Source organism: Pseudonaja textilis, chromosome 4 (assembly GCF_049901715.1).
Source record: "Pseudonaja textilis isolate UNSWEBS1 chromosome 4, rPseTex1.2, whole genome shotgun sequence".
NCBI lineage: Eukaryota > Metazoa > Chordata > Lepidosauria > Squamata > Elapidae > Pseudonaja > Pseudonaja textilis.
In genome coordinates this window covers 3060760-3083827 of record NC_141993.1, presented here as the reverse complement: position 1 = coordinate 3083827, position 23068 = coordinate 3060760, and the positions used below count along the sequence as shown (strand labels likewise).

The following is a 23068-nucleotide window of genomic DNA, read 5'->3' as shown; positions in this document are numbered from 1 at the left end:
ATATAGGTTTGCTGCCAAAAGCTTTTTAAGTACTGACGGACTGGGGGCATGTGGTCCTCCATGGTCTTGGTAAAACTGAGAATGTCGTTCAGCTAGATGAGGGCCTTGTAGAGGTGCTCAGGCAGCACTTCATTTATCAGTTGCATAAACACTGCTGGGGGCCCTTGCAGCCCAAAAGTCATGACTTTGAATTGGAAGCTTCCTAGATGGCAGTTGAAGGTGGTTTTCCATTCATCTCCCTCTCTGATTCAGACCCGGTAATAAGCTTCTCTGAGATCTAGTTTAGTGAAGACCTTTCCTTTGGCTAAGTGGAACAACATGTCCTTCATGGGGAGGAAAGGGTATAAATTGTGCACACACATGCCGTTTATCACATGAACGTCAATGCATAATCTCATAGTTCTGTCTTTTTTTTTTCTTTGAATAGGACTGGGGCCACGACTTACAGCTTTGCCAGCTCGATGAACCCCCTTGCTAGGTTTTTGTCTATGTATTCACACATTTCTTTCATCTCCCAGAGTGCCATGGCATACAGTTTGGGTTTGGCAAGTTTGGCCTTGGGGATGATTTCGATGGCACAATCCATTGCATGGTGTGGGGGAGGGTGTAGAGCATCACACTCAGTCTCACTGAACACTTCAGCAAGGTCTTGGTATATCCTAGGGATCCTTCAAGCTTCTGGGGTTTGTTCAGAGGTGACCATCAGTTGTTCTGATGGGGCATTGGGGGGAGTTTTCCATGTGGGCGATGCCTCTGTTTACTGGTGCAGATGGGATTGGGGGCCTCTTGCTATCTTTACTTTATAGCCTTTTTCATGGTGCCTATCTATCCTGTTCTTTGATTTACCTTCATGGGAATATAAGGGGAGAGAGCCATCTGTTTTGTCTCAGCTCCGGAGCCTCCAGCAAGCGATGCCTGGGAACTATCACCTTCTTAGCCTGTGTTTCTCAAAACATCTTCGCACCTGTGGATTGGATTATTCAATATTGGACTGAGGGGAGAGGTCTCTGTTTTAATCTAACAGAATTGCGTGGGAATCCTCAGATCTGCTTTCTTTGTCTTGCTATCGCTTTCCTTTCAATAAAACCTTCCTTCTGAAATGCTAAATGTTTCAAGAGTTCTACTTTCTTGAGTGGAGAGAAGAGACAACTCCTTTCAAATAACTAGTCCTAAATTTCACATATATTTACTAATGAGCAAGAAATATAAAGTTAAATAAATTTTAATTGTAGCTAATAGTAAGCATGGAAAACTGCTGGATTAGGACTGAGCAATCAATCAGCTCAAATATAAAAGTTACTAGAAAATTGTAGAAAATTTCTCAACCTTTAGGCCTGTAATGCAGAAAATATCATGAGGATACTCCTGCTGGCATAAATACCTTGGGTGAAAACTATATATTCATTAAAAACCAAATCAGACTTACCAAAATTCCAGTATTTACACATTGTCCTAATCTTAAACTTTGTCAGATTAACTCTGTCCAAGAAATTGCCATTTTACAATTTCTTATCCTTAATCCTGTGTTTTCTCTTCCTTGCATTTCCTAACTTTGGACAGATAATGACTTACTGTATTTTTGCTCTTGCTTGAAATGTTCTCCTGCAACACACACAAAGCATCTTCTCAGATGCCTTCAGCCCATTAAAATATCTAAAACATCACAGGTTGTAAGTTTGGGCATAAAGCTAGATGGGTGACTTTCGATCAGTCCCTCCTGCTCAACCCCAAGAAGAAGAAGGCAAGGGCAACCTACTTCTGAAATTCTTGCTAAGGACAAAAGTCAATACTGACTTGAAAACATAAACAAACCTAGCCATACCCCACCATGTATGCCATTTGAATTATACTTACAATTTTTTTGGCAAAGGTCAGATGAGCTAGTTTTTTTTAAATATGCAATTGTACCTGGGGCAGAATTTTCATTGAATCCTTGATATTAATTTGTTAGTGACCAAGATTTGGGATATAACAGATTAAAAGTGTCATTCTATCTAACAATTTCTTATCCCAAACATTTTTAGGTGAATGTGTTAAAAATCAAACAAAAGAAAAATAAACAAAGGGAAAAACAAGCTATATTTCTTTTTTTTATGATAGAAGTGGACAAAATCAAGTTTTTTATAAGCTTCATCATTCTCTGAAGTTTATGGAAACTTTTTTGGAAATTTCAATGTAGGTTGCTTCTAATCTGCTATGTAATTCACATTTTTCTCCTCCAGTTCTCAGAATTTGGAGAAAGGGATGTTAGGGTGGTATTGCTATATTAGACTGTTCAATAGAGAAAAAAAATAATATGTTTTTAAAAGGAATACTCCAGAAAATACTTCTTGTTAATTTTTTGGCTGTTTAATATTTTCATATAAGTTTGTGATTCATTCAGAATCTTTCCTGTGCATTTTGATTTTTACTACTGTAAGCATGGGTAAGAAAACATGCAACAGTACTGCTTCAACCTAAGGCTCAGGATTATTAAATACGTTACTTTTAAAGAATTTTACAGTTCACAATGGATTTTGTCATAAAAATGTTTTTTGCTATATATGTTTTATTTTCTTTTTGTTACCAAGCCTTAAAGATATACCGGCTAAAAGAGACATGATTAAGGAAACAATTCCTGTTCTTTCTGAACCATACTATTGGTATGAGTTTGGGGCTTTTTTTTCCTCTGAAAAAATAAATATAGCCTTTTGCTTGTTTAGATGAATTACAGAACTTTAGCAACGAATTATTTTTTAGAAGGAAACATAAAGGAAGCTGCTGGAAGAATGGAACAAATAAAGTGACTAGTAATCGAGTGAAGGACAACAGAGTGTGGGATTAGTAATAGCAACAAAACTTTATCAGGATTTTTCGGCAAAGGTATTGAAATAGGTAGCCAATATTAACAAGAAAGAATTAGGATATTCTGCAAGTTTCTGCATATTTCTTGGATTCGTGTATGTTTTAATTCCCTGGCCCATTGTACAACTGGAGGAAAAGAAAAAAAAAGGGGTGTGTGTGTGTGTGCCCAAAGAAAGTCAAAGGAAAAAAAAATCCATCACTGAACCACAGCCTGCAGATTTGGGGAGCAAAAGCAATGAAAAACAACGAACAAAGAAAGAAGCATTATAGCAGCGAAAGCAGAAGAATCCGCATGTACGGGCAGAGGTAAAAGATATCAACATTTTCATCTTTTCCTTTTGCATAGAACGGTTTTTTTCTGTTCAATTTTTTTTCTAGTTTTTCATTCCCTGCATGATTAATATTATCTTAACAAGATAAAAGTGGCAAATACCTTTTGGGAGAGGTTGGATGTTTTGGGGCAAAAGGTCTTAACAGGTTGGGTTGTCCCCACAGATTCTGAATTTGTGCTGTGCTTTATTGAACACTGGGTTTTGTTATCAGAGAGCACAATGAGATTCAAGCAGTACAGACAATGCATTCCTTATTTACATGATGAGATGAGCCTGTTTCAACCACTAGCATGATAAAGATGTAGAATGGGCTTATATACAAGAGGAATTGTCTTCACATTACACACATCATCTTTCTACAAAGCAGTAATTCCGTTCCCCCCAAATAATAAAATATGAAATAATTGATAAGATTTTTTTTTTGTGCTTCCTGCATAGTCCACTCCAATGGAATCTATATGAATAATGCCAAGTTTTTTTTTAATATAATATCATCACATAAATCCCCATTTCAATTCCTAATTGTAACTATAACTCTGCTTTACAATGCAATCTTTAAATGGAATTCAAAACAACCAGGATCCAACACAGAAATTCTTTGGCAAATGTAATGCACACATTCGCAGGTGGCTCTCGAAAAGAGCTGGAAGATCGTCTCACAACCTGGGCCTTTGAATAGGATGTTCCAAATTAAATTGATTACTCTTTTAGTGATCATGCCAGACCAAATCAAAGTTTGTGTAAAGTTATCCGCGTTAATGGCCTGAAGTTAAGCCAAAGGTTATGAACAATTAGACAATCACCTTTTTTTTTCTACCAATGTTATTATTTTAAAAAAAATATGAATATCAGATCATATGATTCCAGTTACTCTTTCCCTCATGATTTCCTGGATCAGAAGTTTTCAAAAATTGAGATTATACTTTTATTTTGGCATAATCAAGATGAGGGAATACACAAATGAAGTTCAGGGATATGTTGGAACCTAATTAGTTTTTAGACTGGCCCAAATAGCCATTCCCAATTATTTGGGAATTCATATTTAATCTATTGTATGGGCAATTTTAAATATTCCAATAACCAGATTATTAACTATTTATGTTAATGAAATTGGTTTTTGTTGCCCTTAATCTTAAAATTAATTTGGAATAAGATAGTTAAAGGTGTCATTGAAATGATTTTTGATTGTAAAGAAGATATAAAAGAATAAGTGCATTTCCAGATCTTTTAATTTGGGGCTATCAATAAACATTCTTTTATTAATTAAAAAAAAACACAGCCAATAATGTAGATGATTTTTGAGATCCAATAATATCAACACATTTCAATGGTATTATGGAGAACAACAGAAAGAGTTTCTGGCTTATGGCAATGGTCATGTTTGATAATCTCACAGAAAGGTTCTATAAAGCAAAATACAACCATTTCTTATATCCACCCAACATTAACAATTTTTTGATTTGCAAAGCCTCCTGCTTTAAGTTTTCTTGAAAGTGGATCCAGTGCCTCTTTATGAAGTCAAGATGTACCAAATGGGAGCAAGTATATTTAGTTCTCTATGAACACTTCCTCCTCTCTTATCTCAAAAGCTCCTGATGAGAAGATCTTGCTTCTCTTCAGATGGTTTAACATTAAATATACACAAGAAACATATGAGCATCTTGTGCCCACTACAACCATTTATGTAAATTGTATCTCCTTTCTCCTCCAGATCTCACAGAACATCTCTACTTGTGGAAAAAGGAAGTAATAATTCTTCTCTCTCTTTGCCCAGGAGGAGGGAGAGAAAAACGTTTTGAATATTGTGGGAGATAGTGCTCAAGAGTGCAAGGAAAAAGGACATTGACGAAGGTTACCTCTGCCCCCTTTTCCTGTATAGATTAGGACATTCTAGACCGGATTATATTTAGAGACTTCACTAACTTGCTGAAGGAAATGCTAGATTTTAATAAGTCTGAAATCCACCATGATCATGCATAATGTTCCGTGTTTTATATGATTTACAACATTCTTACATTATGACATGAAATTTGCATAAATGGTATTTTAATAACGGAATATTGTTATGGCAAGAAGAGATAAGATAGTTACGATGAAAAGGTCCACTTCGTTTGCATGCCATTCGCTTAAGCGAAAATTACACGGGAATTAGAACACATAAGAAGAGGCTTTGGAAATGAAACCTTTTGCTATAGAAGGCATCCTATGCTGTCACTTTTGTGGATATGAATGAATTTCTTCATGATTCTCACTCTGGTAAAAGAGGAGTAGGTTGTTCTTCTCTGAGGACAAGACCCTACTAAAGGTATTCAAGTTTTCACAAATCTGAGTTTTAAAATTTCTTTTATTATGTATCTTATAACTTTTTATTTCAATAAAAGGGAAGGAACCCAAGAAAGCAGAGCAGAAGGCCATGATATTAGCATTTGAGATGCAATGGGCCCAAGCAAAGCCCCCAACAGATTTGGGCAACCACAAGGAAACAGAAAACATGGTCAATTGGGCAGGGCGGGGAAAGGAATCTTCAAATTATTTCACACAGAATAGCAATTGGCGAGAGAGAGAACTATGGCAGAGCAAAAAAAAAACAAAAAACAAGATAGGTAAAAAAAAATCAAGATAGATGATAGGCTTTGTGTGTGGTTTTTATATAACAATAGATATATTGTCTGTGGCATTATATGGCAAGTTTAAAATGAGTTTGGAATTTTAGATTTGGCATGAATTGGCAATGGCACGATTGCTTATCTGCCCATTCTCAAATCAAGTTGTGACCAAATTGTAAACATATTGCTCGTGTGTGTCCTTTCTTTTGTTCGTGTAAATAAGAAGAGAAGGCATAACATTCTGGAAGTGAAATCTATTTTTCTGTATTTCAACATTTCTTTTACAATATGTCATTTCTCATACCTTTATTCCATCGTGATGCTTCTATATGAATGGCAGAACAGAAAGGTAGAGAACCAAAACAATAATCTCTGTTCTAAACAGAAATATTTGGATTCATTGTCAGTTGCCCAAACTGTTATCTTTCCCAGCAAAAAAGCAATATATTTTGGCTGGCAAGTCATCAAATGCATGTTACACATACAGAATGGATTTTTTTTTTTTCTGAATTGTTGCCAAATTTGTATATTGTGCAGATGGCTGCCCACAAAATGTACTCGCTCTCCTCTCTGCCATACATGAATATTCCTGTGTGCATAAAAGGAAAAGAACAAAACTCAGGAAAATGTTTCTATCATTGAAGTTGGGGTGGTATTTCAGCTTACTCTATCATGACTTTACTTTTTCAGAAAATTGGGGTTTTATTTCCCCTCGCCATTTATAGACTTTGAGGACAAAGCATTAAGAGCAGTTATATTTATATATCCACTCGTATAGTTCTTCATGTTGATAGTTGGTTGACATCACTCCATCCTTCTTTCTGACTTGACTCTATATGTTTTATGGGTGTGATTGCTTGTTCACCTTCAGCCTGTAAGATTTTGACAAATAGGATGGAAATGGTCAACCTTCAAATGAGAAGAAAGCAAGACCTAATTATTTCAACCAACCTATATAGGAATGAGAGGGAATGTACCACACAAGGAAACTTTTGTGAAATACAGCAGATGATGCAGTCTTTCCCCCTTCATTAGGCTGAATTGCATGTTTCCCTTATGGTTCTGGAAATTTGACTGTTGATCATTCTGAGTTCTTTTTCATAGATGATCATTTTAGGGAGGAACAATGAATTATAAGTAGCATTCTCCTCTGCTACTGACTGCCCATATCACTCTCCATTCTTCTTGCAGTTAGAGAAGACTCGTGTGGAAGAAATTGAAGAATTTACCAAGGAGGAGTCTCAAATATTGCAGTGGCATTAGTAACAGAGACAGCAGAACCACTGGCCACAAACTTGGTTTGCCATTACCCAATGAAGTAGGGTAATTAGCTTGGCTAGTTTGCAAGGGACATGACATTTTCAGTCTTGTGATGTCAGTAAATTCTGCAATCTGAAAGAATACTGAGGAATAGAAAGTGGAGGGGAGGGATGTTGTTTTCTTCCAGGTGGTGCAGAATGTCCATCAGACAGGTACAATATGGAGGCCTAGGCTGTCACCCTGCAGTTTCATGTGGTTTCCATGGTAGTTAGTGGCGGTCATAGGCAGCGGCAGCAGTGGGAGGTGCGGAGCCCCGGGATGTGGCACTATAATAATAAGGGGAACCTGAAAGTTAACACAGGAGAAAAATGGACTGATTGAAAGGACATACAGTAAAATAAAATAAGAAAAAAAGAAAGGAAGAAAAGAAAGAAAGCATATTAAAAAGGAACTGGAAATAGAAATCTGGAAATGAGGATTCCTTTACTAGATGTAGTAAAATAAGAAAACAACATACATGGTATATATGTACTATATCATGCATGGGAGGTTAAATTACTTGGATTATCTAGTGCTTGTTATCAGAGTCCTATTGTCATGTCTATTGCTTGTATTTGCATTATGTTGAATACTACTATGACATGGTGACTCTCACCCAAGGTTCCTGCAGTTTCAACTCCCTCTATCACTTCTTTTCTGTTTGTAAGAATTAAGTCCAGTATGGCTGATTTCTCACTTGGTGCGAAATTAGTCTTTCAATTGATGTCAGGGTAATTGAAGTCCCACATACTGTGTTTCCTACATATATTTGTTAGTTGGTTAGCAAAAAAAGTCACACATTTTTTTCTGTTTAGTTTGGTGGCCTGTAGTAAACACCTATGGCCCATGTCATTCTTTTTTTTTCTTTTATATTGACTCATATGCATTCTAGGAGGTTTTCTTCTTTGGTTTCATGCATTTCTGTAACAATATAGTGGTCCTTTACATACAGGGTAACTCCAACTCCTCTTTTATGGGGACTGTTTTTTTTTTTTTTGAAGAGTTTGTATCCTTCTATCAGTATGTTCTAGTCATGGGTTTCATCCCATCAAGTTTCTGTTATTCCAACTATATCATATCAACCTCCATGCATTAATAGCTCAAGTTCACCCTGATTTTCCTCCAGACTTTTTGGATTTGTATAAAGGCACTTGAATATTTATGTCTGACTCTGGGTATGCTTCCTATCTCTCCTATTTGGTGTTCAGGTTTGTCTTCTTTTCCATTGCTCCTTACTTCATTATTAGACTTATTTTCTAGTGGTTTTTGTTTGGAATTAGGTCATGGAGATCCCCTCCCCCATCAATTTTAATTTAAAGCCCTTCGGATAAGTTGAGCCATTCATTTCTGAAAACATTCTTCCAAATCTTTGTGAGGTACAACCCATCTCTTGCCAGAAGTCCATTCTGGAGGTAGTACAGACCATGGTCCAGGAATCCAAAGTTTTTTTGGTTACACCAACCCTTTAGCCAATGGTTGACTTCTAGAATCCTTTGCTCTCTTACCGGATGCTGTCCTTTCATTGGCAGTACAGATGAAAACAACTATTTGTGCACTGAAGTCCTTGACCTTCTTGCCTAGCTGCTTCTAATCACTCAATATTATTTTCAAGTCCTTTTTTTGTGTCATTCGTCCCTACATGTATTAGTAGGAAAGGGTAGTAATCTGTGGGTTTAATTATTTTGGTTAGGTTCTCAGCCACATCTTTGATTTTAGCTTTAGGGAACCAACATACCTCTCTGGATTGACTATCTGATCTACGGACAGATGGTTCTGTTCCCTATCACCAACACTCACTTTTTTTTTCCTAGGGAGGTTTGGGGTATTTTTCTATCTATCAAAGAAGCATTTGATGGTGCTACTTTTTAATGATACTTCTTCTCTATGTGTTTGCATGTTTTCTTCCAGGGACAGTCCATGAAATCAATTGCTTAGTACCAGTGGGGCTGTACAGAGTGGGTTGGGTTAGGTGTGACAGGGGTTTTGTACTAGTTTGTGTTTTTTTCTATGAGTGACATGTTTCCCTCTGTCTTCTTCTTCTTCTTCTTCTTCTTCTTCTTCTTCTTCTTCTTCTTCTTCTTCTTCTTCTTCTTCTTCTTCTTCTTCTTCTTCTTCCTCCTCTTCCTCTTCTTCCTCTTCTTCTTCTTCTTCTTCTTCTTCTTCTTCTCCTTCTCCTTCTCCTTCTCCTTCTATTCTTTTCGCAGTTGTTTCATCATTGTTATGTTCAATTTGGGCATACTTTTCTTGCAAGGTTTGGAGTTTCTCATTTTGTTGGTTGGGTTTCAGAGTGGTTAGAGTTTTCTCTAGACCCTTTACTTTTTCTTGTAGCAGCTTGATTAGTTTACATTTGGTACAGAAGAATTCAGAATAGACTCTTGTCTGAAGTAGTTGGTGGGGGGGGGCAAATAGCATGGGTTTTGTTATTTGTTAGCTAACATAGTTACCTTGCATTTATTTTGATGTATTTTCTCTCTCTTAAAATGATATTCAGATTTATTAGCTTTCAACATTCCTAAACTGATAAAGAAGCTGGAGACTAGCTCCAGATAAGAAAAGTTTGTTAGTACAACCTGAGATTTGGTTTATCTCTTTTGTGATCTCTAAACAACCTGTTTCCTTACAATTACAGCCCTTCTGATGTCAGACCACATTTTAATGAACATGTGTGATATTATGGGATACAAATAACGTAACACGTCTGACTAAATGTAACTGATTTCCTATGCAAAGGGGAAGTTACTTTTATTCTGTCCAATCAAGTCTTGCATTTTCTTTGTTGTGTTAACTATAAAAAGGAAGGAAACATGGGGATCGAGGTTCTCTCTCCCTTTTATAGAGAGAGACCCCATTTTATCAGGGTACCCTAATAAACAGCTTTTAAATGATCTTCCGGCTCGGTTGCTTATTGGGAAGGTAAGCTGAGGCAGAACCTGGAGCTAGATTTGGCTTTCAGTAGAGAGGATAGCTCCAGCATACCCTGTTTTAATTCAAAATTAGAGGAAACAGCAACCACCCTCTCACCACCACCACCACCCCAAAATTGTGGGCAAAATGTAAATGTAAACTCTGTGCTTAGATAAAACATCTTGATGAAAAGGGGAATACTGGATTCAATGACAGGACTAGCCCAAAGTCAGTTCATTTTCAGTTTTTTTGGTTCCCAGTAAGATATAAATAAATAGGAAAAAGAAAGCAAAGAAACAAGTGAGTCAACAGAAAGGGATGGAAAACGGTAGAGAGTAGGGAATACTCACTTAGTAATGCAGGATTGCTGAACCTCCAGGCCTCATTGTAGGTTGTGTACTGAGGGTGGCTATAAGGATTGCCTGAGAATTCACTCCCTTGAAAAACACAGAAGGGTGTCATTCATACCATAATTCAGACAGAGAGGAAAGAGAACAAAATTGCATTAGTAATTGACAAGAGAAGAAAGTCATTTCACTGGCTACAATCTGCTGGGCATTTTGTAATGCAATTCTGCAAGTCACAAGAAACACTGCAGGAAAATGAAAGGTCTTAAGAATGAATTGGCAAAGGAGACAAAACGGGAAACTTTGGAAAAATGAAGTTTAGTCTAATACAATAATGTAATAAAGAGTTTTCAGGTGCAATTTCCTTTGGAATTTGGGTTAAGAATCCTCTAAGAAAGATCACAGCATATCCAGGGGCAAATTGCAGCCAGCAGAGTGACTAGCTGTAAAAGCTTTCTCATTTTGAGGTGGTTGAATCTAAGCAGAACTTTCAGTAAGAAAGCAACAGGCTCTTTCCTGATAAAAGTCAGTTGGAAGATTCTTTACAAGGCCCATTTATGTAAAAGGAGGCTTAAATGCTTCCTTTATTTTTCTATATTGTCACTCAATTTGTTTCTACATTTATTCTGAAGTGCAGGTTAAGTAAAGAACTTCTCACTCACTCTTCCTCTCTCTCTCTCTCCAGACCAGTCAAGGGAAGGCAGAAGCACCATATGTGCACAATGTTTATTGACAAGGAGTTAAAGAAAACGAGCTGCAGGATAATGAGCTTCTGAGCTCAATTGTGACCGAGAGGAACCAGTTATCTCCTTTTGTGATCACTAATGAAACATGTAATTTTCTCATCAATGCGAGATTCTCTTTAACTGCGGTCTTTGGAGAAGGCTAGGGCTGGGACCTGTTCACGGGGCAGTCCTAGAGCTTTTCTGTTGAAGCTCAAAATGCTCCAGAAAAAGAAATTTGGAAAGGCCAGTTTCCAGTAGGATAATTGAAAAAGCAAGTGCTCCCTGAACGTTGCAGGCCTGCTCACTTAGTCACCAATCTGATTAGCAATAATGCAAAAACAGGTTTTATACAAGAATTCCAGTATCTATAAACCAAGAAACGTTGGAACCGTAGGTCTGGAAGGGAAGGAATTTTGGAAGTCTTCTAGTTCGGCCTCCTGCTCAAGGAGACCTTATATCAATATCCCCTCCTCCAACCTTTGGGGCACCAGGGACTGGTTCCATGTAGGGCGCTTTTTCTGCGGACTGGCGGAGGGGGGCTGGTTCCACATGCTTTCTAGACCCTGCATGTGGATGGGGCTTCATTTGCTTGCTGACATAGTTCCTGGTGCTGCTCTGTGGTGCAGGGGTTGAGGACTCCTGCCTTATACCAACCCAATAAAATGTCAAGTTTGTTCTAAAAGCCTCCAACAATGGAGCGGGGTGGGATTCTCCAGGTTTAACAACTGGTTCGGTGATTGTGCACTTCTCTCCACCCCCCTGTAACTCTCTCCCCACTCTCCCCCTTTCTGTATCTGTCTGTGTGTCTACCCCTATCTTCCCCTCTCTCACCTCTATCTCGCTCCCCCCCTCTCTGTATCTCTCTCTCTGTCTCTCTCCCCCTCTGTATCTTTCTCTGTATGTCTCTCTCTCTCCTCCTCTCCCTATCTTTCCCTCTCCTCCCCCCCGTGTATCACTCTGTGTGTGTCTGTCTGTCTGTTTCTCTCTGTGTATCACTCAGGTGTATATCTCTATCTCTATCTCCCTTCCTCCCCCTCTCTCTGTGTATAACTCTATGTGCGCCTATGTCTCTCTCTCTCCCCCTCCCACTCCTCTCTCTCTCTCTCTCTCTCCTTTTATTTCTTCTTTCTGGAAATCCAGGATGGCTGAGGAACCATTGCCAGCCACGGCAGAGGCTTCCCTTTGGGCAACCCTCCTCCTCGTCCACCCACCTTCTCTCACTGTGGTGGGGCTGGGAGGGTGCACACATGTGAGGAAATCCTCCTCAAGTGAGCACCAAAGTGCAGCAGAGGCACACACAGGGTGGGCGGCTGCTTGCTTGAGGTCTTAACAGGATGCGGCTTCTGAGTGGTTAGCCTGCCTCCCCAGCCGGCAGTGGAAGCAAGTCCATGCCTAAGGCGAATCTCCCAGTGGCAGTAGAGAGTGGTGAGTCCAACTGGCCTAAGTTTCTCCCTGGATGGTCTGGCCACCAACTGTGGTCTTAACTAACCAGGTCCCGGTTGGTTCCCCAGCCCATGTACACCTCCTCTTCCACTACTGGTAGCAACTCCACCAATGAAGACCATGCTTGATGCGGACCCAGAGAAATTTGCATTTTTCCTTAACCAGGTGTGGGCTCACTTGGACCGCTATGCTCCAGCCTACTCATCAGAGGTTATGATGGTGAATGCCATGACTGCCAACCTCGAGGGGGAAGCTACAGAGTGGGTGACAAAACTCCACAATGTAAACACACCAGAGCTAGGAAACGTCAATGTCTTCCTGCAGGAGTTGAGAACCAGATTCGACAACGAGTCCCAAGCCCTGCAAGCTGAGGCAGAGATTTGGGACCTGAGGCAGAGGGGACAACTGGTGAAAGAATATGTTTGGGAGTTCCATAGGGTCACTGGCAAGCTGAAGCCAAAGTGGCTACTGGTTTATACTTCAAGGAAGGTTTAGACCAAGAGCTGCTCCAAGTCTGCATTTATGAAGAGTACCCCAAAAAATCCATTAATGGTACTAATTGGCTATAGCACTGGACCTCAAGCTAAAACAGTGCAAGAAGCATGACATGGCTGAGCAGAAACTGAAGCAGAGTCAGGAGAAGTGCCAGTTTGGATGACGACCTGTCGCAACTCTGGCCAACACCTTCCCCGCCGCTCCAGCCAGAGGGAGATGCTTCAGGTGTGGCCAGCAGGGTCATTGAGCAGCCAAATTCCTAACACCCACTCTCCAGCCACTTGAGGAAATGTGAAACAGGTGCTATCCAAAGCCATAGAGATGCAAAAAGAACCAGCAGACAAAAGGCAATCCCTTCAGAGATCATTTCACATAAGAGAAAAAGTTTACCTTTATACCAAATACCTGAAACTGAAGTTGCCTTGCAAAAAACCTGAACCCTAAGGTTATAGGACCTTTCCAAACTGTAAGAAGCATTAGCCCAGTCACAGTAGAACTGAAACTCCCATATCTACTAGAGAAAGTGCATCCAGTCTTTCACAGCAGCTTATTGAAGCTGGTAATAAGATCAGCACTGAGGTCAGTAGCTCAGGAAGTCCTTGGTCCTATCATAGTGGAAGAGGAAACTCACTATGAAATACAAAGGATCCTACACTTGAGACTATATAAGGGAAAGCTGCACCCCGTGTCAGAAGCTACCTGGGTGAAGAGCAGGGATATTAGAGCACAGAAGTTAGTCAGGAAATTCCATGAAAAATATCCCCAGATGCTAAAGTAACCACCTGGTGGTAGGAGGGGTGTAATAGGAAATTAACCTATCTATATTTGATATTTTCCAGGAATTCCTCACTCACTAGAAGAGATTCAACTGTCAACTTCAAATCAAACCTGGCAGAAGCCATTTTTCTATTTCTCAGTTGCCACATACAGTGGGCAGATGAAATGCATTGCTAGACAAAACAAAGAACTTTCTTGTGGGGACCAATGTCATCTCTACAGGTGGTGGACAAAGATGGGGAGGAGTGCCTGGAGAGTCCGCCAATTAACCTAGTTGTCCAACGTGACTTGGGACTTTTGGAGAGGGAGTTATTTCCTAGTTTAATTATTAGAAGAACTTTATTGTCATTGTACAACTACAACAAAACTGTGGATGCACCCCAGCACCTGTTCGCAATACAATAAAACCAAAGCATTTAAAAATGAAGATAAGAAAAATAGAGTACCCACGTCTCCATTTGCAATTTGAGAATACAATATCTACGAATATACACAAAATACACATCCAACACTGACTGTAACGCTTAGCCCAGTATAATACGCAAGAGATGGATTGTACTGTAATATGTTATTATACATCTGAATGGGGTATTGAGATTTCACATCTTTTCACATCTTAATAAGGTAGTGACTTCGTGTTTATTTGCGGTTTGGATGGCCCAGGGAAAGAAACTATTTGTTAGTCTAGTGGTGTGGGATTTTATTGACCTAAAATGCCATCCAGACAGCAGCAGGGGAAAAAGATAATTGCCAGGGTATGATGGGCTTGATTCTGCTTTGGCAGCAGGACCTGGCTAAGTCTTCCAGGGAGGGCAGAGGGCACCAATGATCTTTTGAGCTGTGTTTATCACCCTCTGTACAACTGTGGAGCCTGCATACCACACACCCAAACAATATGTCAGAGTGCTCTCCACAGAGGCTTTATAGAAAGCCAGCAACAGCTTCTTATCCAGATTGTTCTTCCTGAGAACCCGCAGGAAGTGCAGCCACTGCTGAGCCTTCTTCACTATGGCCTTGGTATTAGGGGACCAGGAGATATCAGCTGAAATATGGATGCCAAGGAATCTAATCGTAGGGACACTTTCCACTTGTTCTCCGTTGATGATGAGTGGGGTGTGGTCCTGTCCGTGTTTCCATGTGGGGTGTGTTGAAGTCCATAATCAGTTCTTTGGTTTTATGGACATTCAGTGACAGATTGTTCTGTGAACACCAGAGAGACAGGTTCTGTACTTCTGCCCTATATGCCGTCTCATCCTTTCCAGAGATGAGACCAATCACGGCCGTGTCGTCTGCAAACTTTATGATGGTGTTTGTTGCGTGGCTTGGTGAGCAGTCAAAGGTGTACAAGGCATATAGCAGGGGGACTCAAGACACAACCCTGGGGGGAACCAGTACTGAGTGTAATAGTGGAAGAAAGGTGGGGGCCAAGTCTAACAGACTGTGGTCTGTTTGTCAAAAAGTTCTTAATCCAGGAGCATATGGGGGTGGGTTCAGTTCAAGTTCAGTTACTAGTATACCTGGGATGATAGTGTTAAACATAGAGCTGTAGTCCACAAAGAGCATCCTCACATAGCTCTGTTTGTTCTCCAGATGACTCAGGGCTCTATGAAGTGTGATGGCCACAGCATCCTCTGTAGATCGGTTTGCTCTATAAGCAAACTGATGTTGATCAAAGGAGGGCGGGAGGCAGTCTCTGATGTGCTATGAAACTAGTCACTCAAAAACCTTCATAATGGAGCTTGTTAACGCTATGGGCCTATAGTCATTGAGAGTGTTTATATTGGTTTTTGGGGGAATGGGGATGATGGTTGCAGTCTTCAGGCATTGTGGGATGATGGCATGTGTCAAAGATAGATTGAACAGCTCTGTAAGTATTTCTGCCAACTGGTCAGCACATACTTTAACTACTGCACCCAGAATGCCATCAGGCCCAGCAGCTTTCCTGGGATTTACGACTCTCAGTGTTTTTCTCATCTCATGCACCTGAAGAGAAAGAGGTGCAGCGTTGTGGTCCTCGTGAGGCAGTATGTCCAGGTTCTTGGTGGTCTCAAAGCATGCGAAAAAGCTGTTTAGCTCCTCTGCCAGAGTGCTCCTGCTCCTGCTGTTTGTTGGGCCCTGGCCTTTATAGTTGGTCAGGGCCTGTCTGCCATGAGTCACTGTCAGTAAAGTGGTCCTCGACCTCCCTCCTATACATCTCTACATCTCCTTAGATGTTTGATGCCCCTTCTCAGCTCAGCTCTGGCAGTGCTATACTGTGAGGTGTCACCTGCTCTGAAAGCCAGGTCACAGGCCCTGATCAGAATCTGGAGTTTGCTGGTCAGCCAGGGTTTCCTGTTTGGGAAGGTCCATATGCATTTGTCCACAGTGACATTTTCTACACAGGTCTTCATGTAGAAAAGCACAGTCTCTGTGTATAACTCGAAGTCCTGTTGTTTGAAGATGCTCCAATCTGTGCGGGCAAAACACTCCTGAAGCTGGGAGAGGGCATTTTTAGGCAAGCATCTAATAGTTTGACTGCTAGGTTTTGTTCTCTTCCTAAGGGGAGTGTAGGCTGGTAGTAAAAGCAGGGTGAGATGGTCTGATTGTTCTAAGTGGGGAAGAGGTTTTGCTCTATAAGCATGCTTAATATTTGAATACACAAGTGTGTTTTTATACTGAAACTGTGGGAAACATTTAGAGTTGGTTTTGCATTTGATTGTGCTGATACGATGTATCCAATAAAGAAATTATTTGAGGAAGATCTTAGCCTCAGAGTTCTGATTTGCTTGGGTTCATTAGTTGGAGCTTTGACACCTAAGCCATCTTCTAATAATCACCTTTTTTTGTTTCTTGGTGCCCACAAATCCTCTGCTTGATTATCTTTTCCAGGATTTTCCCAGGTATTGATGTTAAACTGATTGGGTTATAATTTCCTGGATCCATTTTTCCCTTTTTGTGGATTGGAACTACATCAGCTCTTTTCTAGTCTTCTAGTATTTCCCCAGCACTACAAGACCTTTGAAAGATTACATTCAAAATTGCATCTGTCAGCTCCTTCAAAACTCTGGGATGTAAGTCATCTGTTCCAGGTGATTTCTACTCATCCAGTGTGAATAGGTATTCTGTTATTAATTCCTTGCCTATTTTGACTTGTACACCTATTCCATCTCCCTCAGTGCTGCTTTTGATAAGTTGGGCTGTTTCTTCGTTTTGCATCCAAACAGTTGCAGTTGTGCTTTCTCCCTGCTGCCTGTCACCTTCATTCCATCTGCTCCCATTAGTGGACCTATTGCTTCCTAGATGTTCTTCTAGTTCTTTACATCTTGAATGAACTTTTTTATTATCGTTTTTTACATTGGTTGCTAATTTTAGCATTCTGGCCCTTAGCCTTCCCAGCTTCCTCCTTGAAGATTTGTTGGCATTCTGTTTTAGTTATATGTCCCTCTTTCCGTTTTTTATATTTGACATTTTTTGTCTCTCAATACGTCTGAGAACTCTTCAGGCAACCATGCTGGTCTCATCTGCTATCTTTTGTTAGGGGGTTGCTCTGTCAGGTTTTAGTGTTTTTCAGTGAAAGAGTATTGGTAATTTTTAATTTTAATTTAATTTAATTTAATAACAATACATGTAGAACTTAAGCAACAATAAACAATAAATATTATTTCTTTTCATATGACAGACTTTCCACAAATCCCTGGAAAGAAGGTCTGAACTTCTTTAGACAATTCTCATTACTTTATTTATTCTCTCTCCTTTCCAAATTATAAATTTATATTTATTCAGATTCAACCTTGTGGCTTGAAGCTCTCATGGACATTTTATTCAAATACACAGTGATATCCCAGCTATCTATCAACCATTGATAGCTATCAAGCAATCATTGTTCCACTAACTTTTGGTGACCCCTAGGTTATTCAACTATAGTTATGCTGCTATGACCTCCATGATATGTCAGAAGCTATCAGTGTCCATGTCTATGTCAAAAGATGAAATGGTTGATGTAGCATTGCTGTGTAACTCTTGCCCCCTTTGTACTTGTGTTGATATTCCATTTTAATGTCGTTCAAATAAAATATAGATAGGACAAATATAGATAGGATTAAGAAAATCCCAAATAAATAGTACAGTAAAATAACTAGAAAACTGACTTAAGACCAACTAAAATAGAAAATATAACCCCAAAACAATATCCATAAATATATTTGTTCATGATCAAACAACGAACAAATAATAAAGTCGTAGCTGCTTTGGATGGCTATTTCCAATCTTGCATACCACCCTTTCTAAAAAAACTTGCCATGGTACACATTTCACGGCAGAGGGCTTGAAGAAAATGTTCTGTAGTGATTGGCAAGTTCATAACAAGGGATCACTCTTTGTGTATTGGTAGGGGGAAGAGATAGAGTTGAGATATTTCAGATTCAGTGAATTTAGGATTTCAGTTATTTAAACCGGGTGGTTTATATACCCCATCTCCATTATCCGTGCTACTCTTATACATCATACCAATTTCCACTGGAATCTTTAATTATCACATCCAGTGGGATGGTGTTAAAATATTGGAAATAAAAGTCCTTACAACATACTCTATATTAAAGAATGAAGGTAGTATGCTACTCCTTATTCTATCTTTGCCAAATATCATGTAGAGATGGTCCATGGTATTGAAAACAACGAATGGTGGATCCATCAGAAAGAAGGAATGTTGTAACTTAGCCATCCACTCAGCAGCTTTTTTAGAAAGGGGTATAAATGCACGTCGGTAGCAAAATGACTCTTCCCACGCAACATTCCATGCTACTGTTATTGGAGATAAATGAACATGAGAGTCAGGTATAGTGGTTAAGGCACCAGGCCAGAATGCAGGAGACCACGGTTTCTAGTTCTGCCCTACCCATGAAATCTGGCTGAGTGGAACCACTCTCTTTCAGCCCAACCCATCTCACCCTATCGTTGTGATGAAAATAGGAGGGTGTGTTGGATATGTTCACCACCTTGAGTTATTTGTAAAAATAATAAAGGCAGGATACAAATAAATAAAACATCTAGTCCCAATTTTTCTTGCTTCAGGCTGAGATATGTAATTGCATGTGATTAATGTTGTGGTAGGAGAACAAGGCAGTCCTGGGAGGTCATCTCACTCTATTGATATACTTCCATATATTGCTTGGCTGTAAACAAAATTGATTTCCTTAATACAGTGGAAATCAGAACTGAAAATAAATAGCATTAGGCAAAATAAACAACAACAACAACACCCAACCCTCTAGAATTGGAGTTGGTCAAATTTACTGAAATGCCCTTCCAAGCAAGGCATTTAAAACAACAACAATATTCAATTATCTGAATATGGGAAGCAAGGAACCTTACCAGGCACCATTCCTGCAAGAGTTGAGGTTGGGTAACTGCCTTGTCCAGTTGGTGGAACATGTGGTGGGTAGCCAGGCAAGGTTGTGCTGGCCATGTCACGACCTAAGAAGAAAAAAGGAGGGAGAACTGATTTCAGTGTGGTAGCTGGAGAGGACGAGCGTGGAGCAGGGAAAGCCTACTTTGTTGCCTCTATCCCAAAACTGGCAATTCTCATCCTTAGTTCTCAATCTATGACATATTTTTGGTTCCTCCAGATACTAAAAGGATACTTTTACTTTTGTCCATTTTTGCAAATTTAATAAAAGGTGATAAATTTTAAAATATTTGGAGCATCAAAAGTTCAATAGACTACAAATGGAAATATATGGAAATGTAATTTGGTACATAATATCTTATTTGGTGACAATTCCTAATTATTCAGTGTTTTGGGCAAAGCTTTTTTAAAAAAAGTCTTGACACCCTTTTATAATGAATTGTAAACTTTGTTTACTATCTACTTTTTTCTTATACTACCTGTACTACCTTATTCAGCATAAGAAATTGTTTATTTTATTGATAATGTGTAGATTACTCCAAAGCATTTGAAACAAAATATAGATTTTGTTAGTACTTAAAGAGACACATTTTATTTGCCTTTAATTGCCTTTAGTCAATCATTTGTCTAAAAATGAGACTGTGAGCTCATCTCAAAAGAGTACATGGCCGGAGAAGCACCCTCCTAATTCAGTGAAACCCATGGAAGGTCTCCCCTATTCCCACAGCGTCCTCAGCCCATGAGTTTGGGTGTTTTCCATGCAAATTGATTCTGTGAAAGATCCACTCCCTCTCAGAAGACCGTTGTTCATACACAACCATCAATAACCAGTGGTTTTGGTTTGTAGGGTAAACTTAATTCACTGGACCTTGGTCATTTTCAGAAGTTCATAGCTGGAGCTTCAAGAAATGGCAACACCCCTGAAGATTCTTCTTAAGTTTTTCAATATGATGAATTGTTGTGGTTAGCTGGCAGCAGGTGCAGACGGTGGAGGAGAGCAAGGACTCGGAGGAGGGGCCAGGACCATCAGGGAGTAGACTGCTGCCTTCAGAGATGGTGAGGGGCTGGCAGCAGTGACAAGAAGGTTTCAGAAGAATCTGTGCTCAGTGCACGTGAGCGCAGGATGTTTCGTAGGAGGGAACAGCTGAAGCTGCATAGATGACTCGGGAATAAGGAGGCAATATAATGGCCCCTCCCTCTAGGGAATATAAGCCTGGTTGCAAATGGTTTTTGCCTTTGCAGAAGGCCAAAAGCTTTCGAAGGGTTAAGTGTGATCATAACAGACTTTGATTATTCGAAGGTTTTTCTAATTGGATTACTTGGCTGCAAGCCATCTGGTAACTACAAAGATGTATTTGTAGAATAAAGCCGTGAACATTTCAGTTTTTGAGTTTATCTTTGTTTTTGTTCTCCACGAATTCAGCTGGGTCAGAACATGAATTATCTAAATCTGTAGAAATCTTTAATGCAATAAATTAGTTTATTTTAATGTGGAGCAAAGGCCTTCTGAAGATGAGAGGCTTTTCCATGCCTGCTTTGCACTTTTTCATGTGCAAAGCCATTGAAAAATGGGAAATGGTGAGTTCTTTACAATAGCAAGTAGGAAGCTTGATCGAACTGAGTCTTGCAGTTCCAACCCACCTCTTTTTGAGAACCAAATGATGAGCCAAACTCTGTATATGATGGGGATTAAATAATATTCAGGTATAACTAATCATATTAAGAGTATCACAGAATTCTCTTGCTTTGACTTCTGGTTGATGTTGCGGTGTGAATGGCTGGAAAATAGCAGGCCTTTCGAGCCTTGCCAAATCCAGCCAGTAACCACAGTTGGGAGACCCTTCGTGGTCATAGTTGCCTCGGAGGGAGTGAAAGAAGGAGAGAGATGCTTCATTAACCATGAGGAAAACCACAATTTCCTTGTTAGGTCCGAAGCAAGCTCTCCCTGAACGACAGCCGGAATGACGGCCATTTTCTGGCTGTCACGAAGCTGGGACAACTAGGACCACAAGAATTGTTCTGGAGTGGTATAGGGACAGAGCATTCAAACTGGATGAGTTAATTACCAACTTTTACCCTAAGGATTGGAAGTAACAACAGGAATATTAAAAGATAACTCCTAAGCTTAAAATAGTGGTGGATTGACACACAGAGAAAAAGAAAACTGAGAACAAAGAGGTGAAAGAAGCCCAAGTCAAGCTAATAAAATATAGAAAGCTTGGAAAAAGCCCAAATAATTTGAAATATGATTTTTGGGAGAATTTATTTGGTTTATCTGTATTTTTACACCCCCTGGATTTAATTGGAAACTCAGCTGTTTTTGACAGACTATTTAATATTGGATTTGGGTTAAGAGAGCCATCTACTGGAGGAAGAGAAGTACTACAGCACAATAGCTGCAGCATTTTAGAGAAAGTTACTTCAACACACACAAAGCCTAATACAGAAAATAGAAGCAACAACATCTGGAGGACGGCTTGACCTTGACTCTACTGTTGACATCTGGGATATTAGTTCAAATAACCAAAGTTAACTAAATTTGGCTATTGGATTATGGATTTGGAAGATGGGAGGAATCTAATGGTTTAATTTGGACTTGGACTATTGGATTTAATTTGGACTTGGGTTTTTAATGCTATTCAACAGAACACCGTACAAGACAAAAGAAGAAAAGTATTAGAAGTAAAGTGAAAAGAAGGACAGATTAAATAAGACTTTAAAATTTGGACAATTGGGAGATATAAAATTGGGAAATATAAATTGTAAAATGTAAAATAAGGGTTTTTACAAAATGGACTTCCAAGAGACAACAGTGTTATATGGAGAAATATTGATTATGTTAAAAGATATGTGGAATTTTGGAAAGGCAATAAGGAAACAAGGGGATTATTTAAAGATATAGAAATGAATGTAGATGTCAACTCATAAAACATTTCTATTCCTGTTTATAGTTGCCAACAGAAAAGGGGAGGAAGGAGTTTGAAAGAGCAGTGCATTCCAATAATATTTTTCAGAGATTGTAACTAGGCGACTGAAGTTTCTGCCACACAAATCTCTAATTGGAGAACATGATTGATGACTCTTGTCTATGGACATGTTTTGTTGGAGAATATGAATTATGATACACCCAGAGGGGTGGGGGAAAACCAGGGTGATAGTGAATTATGTATCTCAGAGTCGGCTACATCCAGGTCATGCCGACATGTTAACTCCCAATAAATCCTCTGAAGTTTTGGAAGTTTGGCTTGAAACTCATGAATTAATTGGCGTAAGTGCCGAAATCCTAACAGTAGAAGCTACCCAACAACTGTGGGGAAAGAAGAACATGATACTCAATAAATAGGTGAGAAATTAGAAAAGGCAGTGGAAAGGAAAAGCAAAAAGAGACGCAAGAAGTTAAAAATAAAGAGAAAGGATTAATAAGTAGAAGACATAACCCCATAAAAGTTTGTAACATAATAGAGAGAAAAGGAAAAAATCTCAAGAAAATCAAAATGTTTGTTGATGGGAGTTCAAATACAACAGAAGAAAGAGGTAAAAGGTACTCAGAAGGTGAAGACTGGTCGGTACAAAAAAACCCAACAACAACAACACAAGAAATATAAGATTCCAAGAGAGAGAGAGATAAAAGGTTGATTTAAAAATCAATAAACAATGGAATTTCAAAAAGATCAAGAGATGATGGATAATGAGAAAACATTTCAATAAAATGGGAAAATATATACAGGGAAAATAGTAGTATGTATACTAATAGAAAATATATTTTAATAATATAATCCCAATAAGTCAAGACAATAGATGGGAATTTAGGATTAGGTAATTAAACTGTATTATTAGTATTAATAGTGTGTTAAAGTATATTATGAAATTTAAAATAATGAAGAACTAGGAACTGTGTGGGTTTTTGAGATAC

At 39.1% G+C, this 23068-nt stretch overlaps 1 protein-coding gene across 3 annotated transcripts in view; it reads right to left on the bottom strand.

The window, feature by feature from the left end:
• Nucleotides 1-5263: 5263 nt before the first annotated feature.
• The window catches only part of PAX2 (paired box 2), a 211204-nt gene continuing 193399 nt past the window's right edge, over nt 5264-23068 (bottom strand). For 2 of the 3 annotated variants that reach the window (XM_087932130.1, XM_087932131.1), the window contains 3 exons: nt 19122-19223; nt 10336-10422; nt 5264-7387 (listed from right to left, as the gene is read on the bottom strand). In XM_087932130.1, coding sequence (XP_087788256.1) covers nt 7311-7387; nt 10336-10422; nt 19122-19223 — 266 coding nt within the window. In that variant the 3' untranslated portion in view covers nt 5264-7310. The remainder of the gene's footprint in view (nt 7388-10335; nt 10423-19121; nt 19224-23068) is intronic. The other variant, XM_087932129.1, reaches the window with a different exon arrangement.